Source organism: Artemia sp. Qi Xiang Cuo, chromosome 18 (genome assembly GCF_049724085.1).
Source record: "Artemia sp. Qi Xiang Cuo chromosome 18, ASM4972408v1, whole genome shotgun sequence".
Lineage (NCBI taxonomy): Eukaryota > Metazoa > Arthropoda > Branchiopoda > Anostraca > Artemiidae > Artemia > Artemia sp. Qi Xiang Cuo.
The window spans coordinates 39033825-39046648 of NC_142811.1; the positions used below are offsets into that span (position 1 = coordinate 39033825).

The following is a 12824-nucleotide window of genomic DNA, read 5'->3' on the forward strand; positions in this document are numbered from 1 at the left end:
TTTTACAGGAGAACGAAAAAACAAAAGTTTGAAGCCTTAGAAAACATGATAGGACGTGCCTGTTTTGCAAAAAAAATACATCTAATCTAGGTTTAAGAGCAAGACAAATTTGTTTATTAAGGAAAAACTACAAAATTCTTTTTCGTTCTCGAGATGAATGCAAATATCGCATTTTAACCTACTTTTGCGTCAACAAATGGTGTTCTCTGAAAGCGCGCCATAGTAAAATTCCATAAGAAAAACGATATTACGGTTTTAAAAAACGACTTTAAATCAAAGCAAAACGCAGTTTTCAATGAGCGCATTTGCTTGCCAGCAACATCAGCTATGTCATGATGTAGAATAACCTTATTTTCAGGCTCTAGTTTGGTCTTGGGCTTTGATGGTTTCTACTGCGGAAAAAAGCACATCTCAGAGGAATACATCAACATCAAGTCAACGTACGGCACAAGCGTTTCCACAACATTGAATTCGTTTATTTTATAAAGGTAACAAACATGATATTCATTTATGTTATAAAAAAAAGAAAAAAAGTCTACGTGTTTTTAGTCGTCTTCTGGTTCACAGCCCTCGAATTTGTCAACCAAGTCTTGCACGTTGGCTGTATGAATGTTCTTCCAGAAAAACCTTTTCCGTGTGTCTGCAATGTGGGGTACAAGTTTCATTAGGATGTTTTTTTGTGTCCCTTGAAATCCCCCTTGGGACCGACAGCTTCTTAGGCAAACCTTTGCCTAAAGCACTTTTGGCTTTCACTGTCAGAAAATCTACAGCTTTCAGTTCGTTGTCAAAATCATATCGATAATATACTTTCGAGTCTTTCTTCATGAAACTTGCCTGTACGATCTTTCCAAGTTGAATATCACCTGACTTTTTCCCAGACTTCTCATTCTTCCATTCGTAGAAATCGCGTATTTTGAGCTCTTTAACTCGGGTATTTTGTCTGGAATCCTGCATAACCTTTTTCAACTCGGGAAAGTCCTCAACAACCTGCTTCACAGGGATTTTCTTCTCTATCACGCCATGCAAGCTGTCAGCTGCCATGCGTGTGTGTCCCTTCGCCAGGAACTTATGAAGATCTTCTCTGGACCCCATGATTCGTTTAAATGCGCACAAACATGGAAAAGATTATCCAGTTCTTGTTCTGTGACGAGCAGTTATCGCCCCAGAATGTAAATTCTTTTGTATCCCGTAACTCATCCACAAGACCAAAAAAAGCAGAGGCGACAGCATCCCCGGTTCTACCATATGTTTCTTTGTGCCATACTACACAGTATGCCACTTCTGGTGACGAGCCGGTGCGAGCACTAGAAACCGGTGGAACAAACGTTTCATTGAAACACACTAGCCTGCTTTTGAAATGCGATTCTTTAACTGCTGGCTGTATGGGAAGAATTTGGACTTTTTGCATATAAACTGTAAACACTGCCTTCTCCTCACCGTGTGGGTGCTCAGCATCTTTGTCAAGTTCTCGCCTAGCTTTTTCTGCCTGGTTTTTTCGCTCCTGTTGCTTCTCCCTTTCTTTGTCTGACACACCTATTTTAACCAAATGTCTATCTCAATATTTTTATCTGATGGATTTTGGGTGTGGAGGAGGGGGGGGGGCTAGGTGCCCTCCAATCTTTTTTTACTCTTAAAAAGTGAACAAGAACTTTCAATTTCCAATCATATGAGCCCTCTCTAAAGTTTATACGAGCATCCCTTCCATAAGAAATAATGGGTAGGACTCGGAGAATCCTTAAATTACAACTCTTGCCTCAAGGGCTGTGAGGGAGTAATTTGTCATCCTCAAAGACCTAATTTCCAGAACTTGAAATTACGTTTGATAAAATGGTTGTCTCAAAATTTTGATTGAATGTGTTTGGGGAACAGGTGGGCGTGAGAGGGGGGCTAGTTGCCCTCAAATCACTTTCGACTATTAAAAAGAACACTAGTCCTTTGAATTTCCAATCGAATGAGCCTTTTTTTAAGTTTCTACGACACCGCCTTATATAAAAACCATATATACCCCCAGGGTATAGCTTAAAACCATTACCTTGTGGCTTCTGGGGGACTTTCCTCCTAAAAAAAAAAAATTTTCTATATGAAATAAACTACGCTGAAAAGTTATTTTTCGGGGGGGGGGGATTAAATTATAAGTGCGTTGCGGATAAAAAAAAATAAAACATATTTAAAATTATCGTTTAAATACCTAGCTAAAACAAACAAAAAAAGGCACAGAAGAAAAAGGACACTTTAATTTATTCAAATTTCAGAACAATTAAATAACTCAGCTCAATTTCGCAAATTATATAATATATTTAAAATAAATTATTTTAATATATTTTTATATTAAAAAAAAAATTTTAAAAAAAGAAAAAAAAAAATTTTCATAAAAAAAAAAAAACAATAATATATTTTAAAGGCAATTAAAAAGAAAAACAATTTATATTATTAAAATAAAAATTTTCTTTATAAAAATTTTAACGTCAGAAACGACCCTTCAGCATGACAGCGATGATCATGCCTATGATTTACCGGTTTCAAACCCTTCCTCCCAAATTTTGCCCGACTCGTAAAAACATAACAAAAACTTTGAAAGTTTTTTTGGGCCGCCCCCCCTGCCACCCCCGCCCTAAAATCCTGGAGACACCCAGAGAGATGTTATAATGTAATGTAACAGCGACCGAATAGTAACACCTAATTTGGGATTAAATAAGCATAATTATGTCGATATTTTACTACAATTCAATAAGCATGAACCAGTGTACAGTGCAAACGCTAAAAATCTTAAAATTTTCCATGTAACAACGTCGCTGTTGCTTGGAAATAAAAAAAAAATCGTTTTCAGGTCATAGGTGGCCCATTAATCATATGGACGGTAAGAAAGGTAACATGTCAGTAACAGGTACTCTGCCTTATAGCAAAAAATGTTGCACTTGCCTCATTTTGATTAGTGTACGAGCGTTCCAGGAGAAAATCATAATTGGTAATTAATTAATAATAATTAATTGCGATAAGTAAACGTAATAAATTGATTATTTGTTATTTCTTGTATTCAAATGCACCAGACACAAAAAAAGTACTGTATTTTTTTTATTATAAGCACAGGAAAAATAAATTCTTAGCTTTTTTGGTTATTAACTCGCATATAGGGGTTAAAATAATAATTTTAGGATAAAAATCCTTGCATATAACTACCTATATTAACTACAAATGTAAACGCTCTTGCCCTATGCGTAGGAACAACAAAACACTATTTATGGAACTTCAACTTCAATTTTGTACTTAAGGAACGTATGCGTTGGAACGTGGTTGACTCTCTGCTTAACTCTCATTTAGCTTGATTCTCTGTACCTTCAGAGCTGAAAAAAAAACAACAAAATAATCAGATCCCAAAAAAACTGAAAACTTTCTCATATCACACATCATCAATATAAACTAAATCCCAATATTTTATTGAGTTGAAATATTTCTGTGTTCTCTAAGAAATACACCTGACAAGATAGATGGCAGTATAGAATGTTGTTTGTGTAACACTGTACTGTATGTTGTTGCTATTATTGAGCTTTGTGAGTAATAATCAAGAAAATTTTTCCAGATGGAAATGGAAAAGGGCAGCAAACCCTAAAACAAAAAGAAATTATTCTATATATAAGGCTGCTGCTGTCTTCTTGAGTTTTTACGCCCCACGCTTTCCGGAAAGATTTAACTAGTGGTTAATTGAATATAAATTGTTCCATGAGGGGCCGTCTTATTTCATTGTAAGCCCCCCACTATTTAGACAAAGCTTCGAATTTTTACCCCCAATACTCCCCTGTAGAACCGACTGATGGAGATACTAGTGACTCAGATGAATTTTACTTACAGTTATAGGAGCAAATAGACAAGGTCCCAGGTAGAAATATGATGTTATTGCTGGGAGATTTTAACGCCCAGGTTGGTAGAAATAAGGATAGATGGTATCCCAGCTTAGGTAAATTTGGTGTAGGAAAAGAAAACAGTTATGGATACAGACTTTTGCAGAATTGAAATGGATACAGAATTTTGTAGGTATAACAGTCCAGTTATAACCAATACGGTGTTTGGTCATAAAATGGCTCATAAGCTAACATGGTATTCACGTGATGGTAAGACAGCAAACCTTATTGATTATGTTAGAGTAAACCGAAGACTGGCAGGATCAATACATGATACTAGGGTATATAGGAGTGCTGTTATTGATGTTAAAAGTAAAGATCACCATCTAGTAGTGTCAAGGGTTAATTTAAAGCTGAAATATCGGAAGGGTAATTACCTCCCGGGAAGTTATGATGTTAGTAGACTCCAGGATGAGAGTTTGAGAGAAACTTTCCAGGAACAGTTGAATACTAAACTTCAGAGTTTAAAATTTGATAATGTGGAAGATGGTTGGAATAATTTTAGAAAAATTATTTGTGAAGTTGCTGAAGGTGTATTAGGGAAGAAAACTAGAACTACAGCTAAGAATATTAGTGAAAAAGCTTTATGTTTAATAGAAAGGAGAAAGGACTTGTACAAGAATTATCTGAGTGATAGATCACATGAAAACAAAAGAAATATAAAGAAAGTGGAGAAAGCATTGAAATATGAACTAAGGAGGTGTGAAGTGGAGGCCATGGACAAAATTGCCGAGGATTTAGAAGATGCAGCTAGACGGCATAATAGTAAAATATTGTACTGGCACGTTAATAAATTGAGAGGTAGTAGTCAATCCGGACTTGTCCCAGTTACAGATAGGAATGGGGTGGCAATTAGCGATAAGGAAAAAGCTAAAGCGAGATGGGCCGAACATTTTGAGAATTTGCTTAACGGAGATAGAGTTGCAGGAAAAAATGTAGAGGAAAATGAAAAAGTTTGTGATACCTTGGATGTGAAGGAAGATTTGTTTTGTGAGGAGGAATTAGCAACAGTACTAAAAGTATTAAAGAATAATAAGGCTCCAGGTGCTGATAGGGTAGTAAATGAGTTTCTTAAATATGGTGGCTCTGAGGTTAGAAATAAGTTATTGAAGATTATGAATATGATTTTTGAAAAAGGGGAAGTGCCGAACTATTTTAGGAAAACCTTGATTAAACCACTGTAAAAGAAAGGTGATAAGAGTATTGGTAATTATTGAGGCATTAGTCTGGTCTCTGTAGGTAGCAAATTGCTTAGTAATATGATACTTTTTAGACTGAGAGAGGCCGTAGACAAAGTTTTAAGAGAAGAGCAGTGCGGTTTTAGAAAAGGTAGAGGATGTGTCGACCAAATTTTCACTCTTAGGCTAATAATTTAGAAGTGCCTGAGTTTTCAAAAACCTTTGGTCCTCAGTTTTATAGATTATGAGCAAGCGTTCGATTCTGTTGATAGAAGAGCTTTAGTAAAGGTTTTATCCTTGTATGGTATACCAGACAAATACATTAAAGTGATTAGTGCTATGTACGAGAATAACACTGCTGCGGTTCAGGTAGGAAATGAGGTTAGCAGCTGGTTTTGTATTAAATCAGGAGTTAAGCAGGGTTGTGTTCTCTTCCTTATTGTATGTTCCATTTTGATGGACTTCGTCTTTAACACCACAGGAAAGGCAATGGGAGGCCACGGAATCAAATGGGGAGGAAAAAATCTCCAGGATTTAGATTATGCTGACTATTTAAGCATCCTCGATGAAAGTGTGAGCAAAATGAATGAATTTTTAGAGGTTTTGCGAGTTCAGGGTGCTGATATTGGTGTGAAAATTAATATTAGGAAGACCAAGTCACTAAGGCTAGGAATAAGTGAAGATGAAAAGGTGAAGTTGGGTAATGAAAAGATTAATCAGGTGGGCAGCTTCACTTACCTTGGTAGTATTATTAGTAAAGATGGTGGGACCAGTGAAGATGTTAAAAATAGATGAGCCAAGGCTCAGTGTGTTTTTTCACAGTTAAAAAAAATCTGTAAGAATATGAAGATAAGTCTGAAAAACAAGATCAGATTCTTAGAAGCTACAGTGATGACAGTGGTTAAATATGGCTTAGAAGCCTGGACGCTCCGAAAAGCGGATGGCGATTTGCTAGATATTTTCCAGAGAAATTGCTGAAGGATTGTTCTGGGTACCCGGCTGAATGACCGTATTTCAAACAATAGGCTATACGAAAAATGTGGTTCAATACCGCTTTCTAGGTCTATAATGAAAGAAAGGTTGAGGTGGTTAGGGCATGTTGTGCGGATGAAGGATCACAGATTGCCGAAGATTGTTCTTTTCGGCCAACCATCTAGGGCTAAACGGAAAGCAGGTCGTCTCCGTCTGGGGTGGGAGGACGTCATAAAGAAAGATCTAAAGAAAATGGGAACTTCGTGGGTGGGTGTAAAAAGGGAGGCTTTGAATAGATTGGGGTGGAGGAGGAGCGTGGGTAGCTGTGTTGGCCTCAGGCGGCTTGGTGCTGCGATGAGTTGTTAGTAGTAGTAGTAGTAGTATTCAAATGTTTGAAAGGTAATTGGTACATACAACACTTGCAACTGCCAGTTCACTACACTCGTTGTACTCATAAACGTTTTCAGTAAAGTACTGTAAAACTTAATATATTTGACATCAAAATACACAGGAGATTATTTTTATATATTTGTTATAACCAAAATTCCGTTTTTAGGGTTTCGGTTACAATGAACACAGGTTGTATTTGTGTTTATAGAAACCATTACCACAAACTGTTTGACGGAGTAAATATGATTGTCATCTATGAAATAAAATCCTGTCTGGTCAGGTTTATCAGCTCCACATCATTATAGAATAGCAGTCAAACATACGGGCCAAAAATAATCCTCACAAATTTTAGATTCGGCTTTTGACCTAAATTATAAATGGACTATTTCAACGACCGATATGAGACATGAAGCTCGCTATTCAATTAGAGTGATTACTGACTCATATTTGCCCCAAGTGGTGGAGGAAATTTTAAAAGAAAACCTTTTCGTGATATTTGAATTTAATAACTAAAAAGAAAACAAACATTAACCCCCACCCTTTTAATTTTGAAAATTCATTATTTTGTTTCATCATTAAAAAAAAGGCCCCTGACAAAATAACTCATCAAGGTTTTACTTTGGGCTCCATGGCCCTGGATATGAGGTAGCCTACCTAAAAGAATACTCTAAACTGGATTAAACAACCTAGGATGAGAAAATACCCCTTCCGCATCGTTGGGCTTTCCAAATTTGAGAATTTTATTTGAGTTTTGTCCACCGTGGAAAACAAGGCTATCTAAATTTGAGAATTTTATTTGAGTTTTGTTTTTTAACAAAACTCAACTTAATTTTTGCTTAATTCTAAGCTTAATTTTTGTTAAGATTAGACACAAATGTTAAGCTACAACACAAATAAAAACGAAACAAAATACAACGCACGTCCCGCTTGTAGGATGCTCCCCCTCCTTAGGAGAATCCTTTGGCGGTGGCTTCAACTACATTCCAAGTTTTATATTATCCCTTCAAGCTGCCATAGAAAAAAAAATGTAATAAAAAAAGTGAAAATAAAATAAATAAAATTTGAACCATTCTTGCCTTACAAAAACCTCAACAAACAATAAAACATATACTTAAACAACACAAAACCTATTTAGGAAGAAGGGTTCAAAAATTCTAACAAATTACCCATAAACTTTAAATTTTAAAATAAAATTCATACTTTACTTGATTTAAATATCTTCTTTGCTCCTAACCTCTTCAGTACACCACTTTTCTATGCTTTAGTCTATCTGTGATTAATTTTATCTATGTTTAAGATGCTTTGTGCCAAATTTAAGATATTATGTCCAAGATTTTGTGATATTTTGGAACATTAGGCTTAAGCTAAAATATTTAATTGAGATTAGGGTACAATATTAGGTATCATTGCAGGTATATCATATTTTTATAACCCCTCCGCCCCATTTTGTTAAAGTTTTCGTCACCTGATATACTTATAATTTTGATAATACAAATATATGTAACATAAATTACGTTTGCAGGAACGCATTCGTGAACTGGAGGCGCTTTTGGACAAAGAGAGGAAAGAATATTCAAGTTCTTTGGTGGCTGCTCAAGCTGAGATGCAGCATCTCCGAGATGAGATGGCCGAGAAAACCAAGGAATTAGATCATTTTGTGGATGCTAAGATATATCTTGATAAGGAAAATGAAGTTTACAGAAATTTACTTATCAAAAACGTATCAAAAGTAAGCAGTTTGTCCTTTAAAATGTACTTTTGTAGGAATCTACCCTACCCCCACCCACACTGACACACACACACCCCCCTCATTATAGCTGATACGCACTTAGGGAAGCCTAAAATATATTTATCGATACTTTTAAATCCATTATATTCTCAGGATTTTAAATTGACTACTAATTTGTCTTTTTCGGGGTAAAGTCGTAGTTTGGTGGCCTAAACCACCTAAACTGTTACCCAACCACCTCTGCTATTTCAGCGTCTTGCCCCTCCATTGAAAAATTTTCTGCCGGTGCCCTTGCATTATATGTGGTTGGAATCTATTTGGTCACAACTATAAAATTGGGGAATTCACCTTAGCTTCCACACTTTGTGATTTTAGGTTGATAGAATAAGCAATGCTTCCTGCCTGGTCCTTCATTTTAATAACAAGCCACAATTCAGATCGGTTTCTTTTCAATTCAACAGCATTGACCGATATGTCTTCTCCGCACATGCTCGTAAGAATTTTTTTTCGTTCTTCTGGCGTGTTAGGGGGGAGGGGGTCTTCAGAATCACGGAGTAGGGTGGGGAAGAATGTCTATCTGAGGCGGGATTAGGTTGGCATCGTTGTCTTATTTCATTCACCGGCCGGTACTTCTTTCGGATCAAATATGACCCCCTAATGGATATTACTAAGCAAGTAGCTTAGCAATATCCATTAAATTATCCTCATCTTGCACGCATTTCATACCCCAATAAACAAGGAAAGTGTCGGTTCCTGTTCCACCTAATCCCCACAGTTTAAGAGAGAATTTCCCAGCAGGTGCAACGGCACTTGTGACAAGGAACTGCCTCTCTTTTGCTTTCCAATAAGGGTTCTGTTAAAACGTCTTGGCACAGTATAAATATAAATATCCAGGAACTAGGTATATTCAATGATTCTAGTTATCTAGTCTTTATATGACAATCTTTGTACTTAATAAATCACTGAATCCCAAGGGAATTTACACTCAAATATGAAAATTTTCAATTATCCACTAAATGAAAATAATCTGAATATGAATGAATTTTCAATAAATGTCCATAGGATTATCACAAAAATTTGATCTCACTGTATCAATCGGTTATATCCAAAAATAAGGTGTTTCCACAACAAACTCTCAAATAAGGCTTCAAAATAGTAGGCCCAATCTTTTTTCCAGAGCCAACCAAAGAGGTGGAAGCCTCTAAGCAGTTCTGATCAGCTGTCGACTATAAATCTTTCTTCTGTCCTCCAGGGCAGTGTTTCCAATTCTTGACTGACCGTGCTTTAATAATGGACTTGGATATTCATTGGTGGTTTTTGTACCTTAGACAATGGTCCAGCCGCATGAACAGTCGTCTCTTTACAGTTTCCAGGACTGGTATGGCTGTTTACAGCTCTCATGGATCTCCTTGTTTGATACTTGTTCTCAGTTGTGGTCGCGCAGAATGCGACAGTGTCCACCCTGAATATTTTCATTTCAAAAATACCCTGTGATTGATAATACTGTAATACATTTATTTGAAATACATATTTGAATACTTCTCATGCACTTGAGATACCGTATTTAGTTAAATTAATACTAGTGTATTTAACATAACTACCTAAATACTTCTTTGTCCATTAAAAAAAAATCTTATTCTTCGGAAAAAAAAGCATTAAAATGTATTTGGTTGCTGAACTAGTGACAATCAGCCAAGGAAATTTTCTATTGCAGCAATAACTTACCCAGTTTTCACGTTGAGACAGGTCAAAGAAGAAAAGAATATGAATTTATTGGATTTGCTGATGGCGAGAATAACGCTATGGACTGTTGCAAAAGATGAAGAAGTTGTCAAAGAAGCAAATGCAGAGAATTCGTCATCAAAACAAAAGGACTCAAGTAATTATGGTTTGTCGCTATTTATAAACAGTAGAAGATTAAGGAAACCTATTCAATTACTAAGCTGCCTAGTTAAGTCAACCTTGTAATAGCTATTGAATTATCGACGGTTTTTGACTTCTAACGCTTCAGCTTCTGTCCCGCAGTGTGTTACTCTGCAATATTGGATCTCTGCGGCTCGTGATACCAAGCTAAGGTAAACTCCACTGTGGAACCACAGGACAAAGAGCCAACCTCGTGATACCAAGCTAAGATCAACCCCATTCCGCACCCACAGGACAAGGAGCCATCCTCATATGCACAAACTCTTATTTTAAAGTAAATAATGTTATAATTTATTTGAAAGGGAAATGAAGCGTGTAGTATCTGTATCAAAGTGTTATGTATCAGAAAATTGTCAAAGTGAATCAGCAGCATCAAAAGTATTCAGCATTTTCAACATTGTGATCATTTCACAGTCTATAGTAGTATTTAAATACAGAATACATTTTTGGTTGAGTATTTGGAAATACTTTTTGCACAAAGGGCTCTGAGCTTTGCTAATATAACTTTGTAAAGTAGTAAGCCCATTTTAAAAATTCCATTCAAGCCTAAAAGTTCACCGCTCCCTACCAGTGACGAAAGATTATTAAGTTATCATTTTGGTTTGAGATGGAGCAACAAATTTCTCATGTTGGATAACAGAATAAGCCAAAGGATCAGATTTAATTTAAGAAAGGATTGTATTTAACAGAATACTTAGCTTTGAGCTACATCCAATGACTAAATTTCTGATTTCCAGTTCATTTCTAATTTTTGTTGCATATTTCACATTTTTAGTGCTTTAAACTTTCTGTTTTAGCTCCCATGATTTTATATTTATCGTTTGTATGACAAAGTAGCATTTGTGTTAACTAAGCGTTTCAATCAGTATGAAATACATTGTCTTATTGTCGGTTGCATTGCCAAATTAAATTTTTCTTAATTATTCAAAAAGTTTATAAGTCCACTAACTAATTAAACAATCAATGTAACGTCCTCAACAATATGACATTTGATTTTCATAAGGTAATACACGGTTTTAACTGGTGGTTGTATGATAGCTGGTATTCATGAAGATTGGCCATAGAAATGCAGTTTTTAGTGGAAAAATGGATTCTATTTTTTAAAGTATATTTTTTATATTATAAATGGCACTAGATCTAGCACTTTTCTTTAAAATGAGCCCTTGAAAACCCTCTACTATGTTCCTGTGCTATGTGTGAAAAAGAAATGAGAAAAAAAAAGAAAAAAATACTGTTTCTGCAGAATATTGTAGTAGCTGCCACTTTTCTTGATTTTCAAGCCAATATATTTCCCTTGCTGTTGAGGCCAAGGGACAGAAAGTTTTATATATAGAGGTTTGGGACAAGGTGGTTCCAATGGTGGCTTGCTTGTGTTTTGTTCTGACTCTTTTTAGGACTTAAGGATTATTATATTTGTTAACATTGGACGTGATCGTCTCTTACTAGGTTGCTAGCTACCACTGCAACCCGGATTATGTTTGGTTGGTTTCATCATAACGAAGCTCTTCTGTAACTGAACCCTCCGGACCTCAGCTGTGCACCGGACCTCAGTTGCAAATGAACCCCCGTTTTAACCCGACGCTTGTGTATTTGAACCCTTGTGCAACTCCACCCTATCAAACTAAACTCTCATGCAAATCAACCACTGTTCAACTTAACCATTGATGAGCTCAACCAATGTTTATCTAAACAATTTTTAAACTCAAACCTTTTTTATATAAATCATTATGAAAAATAACTATAGATTTAAAAAAAAACTTAACTTTAAGACTTATTAAGAAACAAATGCTTTTATTAAAATAAATTTTAATATTAAAATTTAATTTAAGAATAAAATTTATTATAATTTTTAAAAATAGATGGAAAAGCTGATAAGGTTTCCTTTTTCTTTTCTGTTTCTCAAGTACTAATAGAGCACAGGAAAATCGTAAAGGTCTGTTTAATGTCATTTGAAAGCTAATATATACATTCACGCGTTTCAAATAGTTTTGTCACAACAACACTTTTTTGAATGCCTTATGGCACCTATATGTGATTTAGAGTAATTTATAAAGTTCAAAAGCTTGAAACAATAAAAGATCTGCCACTGAAATCTCAATGGTCCAAATCCCTTAAGCTAGTGTTTAAATCCCTTCGCCAGTCAACATTGAATGTGAAAAAAAAGAATGAAGAAACTAACAAGTGAAAAATTCACTGAAATAAAAAGCTGATTTTTTAATGACAGATGGTATTTATTTTCATTTCAACACTAAAAATAATTCTGAAACAAGTTCTTGTTAATTACGAAAAAGTGCTCGATACCCGGATGGGGGGTCTTTTTGTTTCTTTTTTTTATTCAGCACAAGCGGATAACAGGATTATAATTTGATTGCTGAAATTGGGAACCATACAAAGTTCCTGGAATTAGTGCTTCATTTCCCCCACCCCGTAAAGATGGGTGTTGTTTCCTGCTTGATTGAAGGAGGAATGACCCAAACAAAATCCTTTCACGTAACTTAAAAAACTAAACTGAAAGAGGTCAGGAAACTGGGTTTGAAATCAGAGCTTTTACTTGCCCCTTGGATAACCTGAACCTTAGTATTAATTGAAAAGGCCGTATTTTACAATCATAGGCAGCGCAATAGTGCTGCCTAAGTAAAGAACGATGTGGGCACAAAGTACTTTTTTCTCGTGGTCTTAGACCAGGGCATTTCGTATCTAAGGAGTTGTCATAGTAGCTTCAAAAAGGGCTCAGGA

General features: G+C 35.6%; 1 protein-coding gene across 1 annotated transcript; it reads left to right on the forward strand.

Annotated features, from left to right (window-relative positions):
• The first annotated feature begins 383 nt into the window (after positions 1 to 383).
• Positions 384 to 10460, forward strand: LOC148941478 (uncharacterized). The gene is made up of 3 exons (XM_089104703.1): positions 384 to 488; positions 7959 to 8165; positions 9912 to 10460. The coding sequence occupies exons 2-3, from the start codon at positions 8040 to 8042 to the stop codon at positions 10131 to 10133; spliced, it is 348 nt and encodes a 115-aa protein (XP_088960829.1). The 5' UTR covers positions 384 to 488; positions 7959 to 8039; the 3' UTR covers positions 10134 to 10460.
• The last annotated feature ends 2364 nt before the right edge of the window (positions 10461 to 12824 follow it).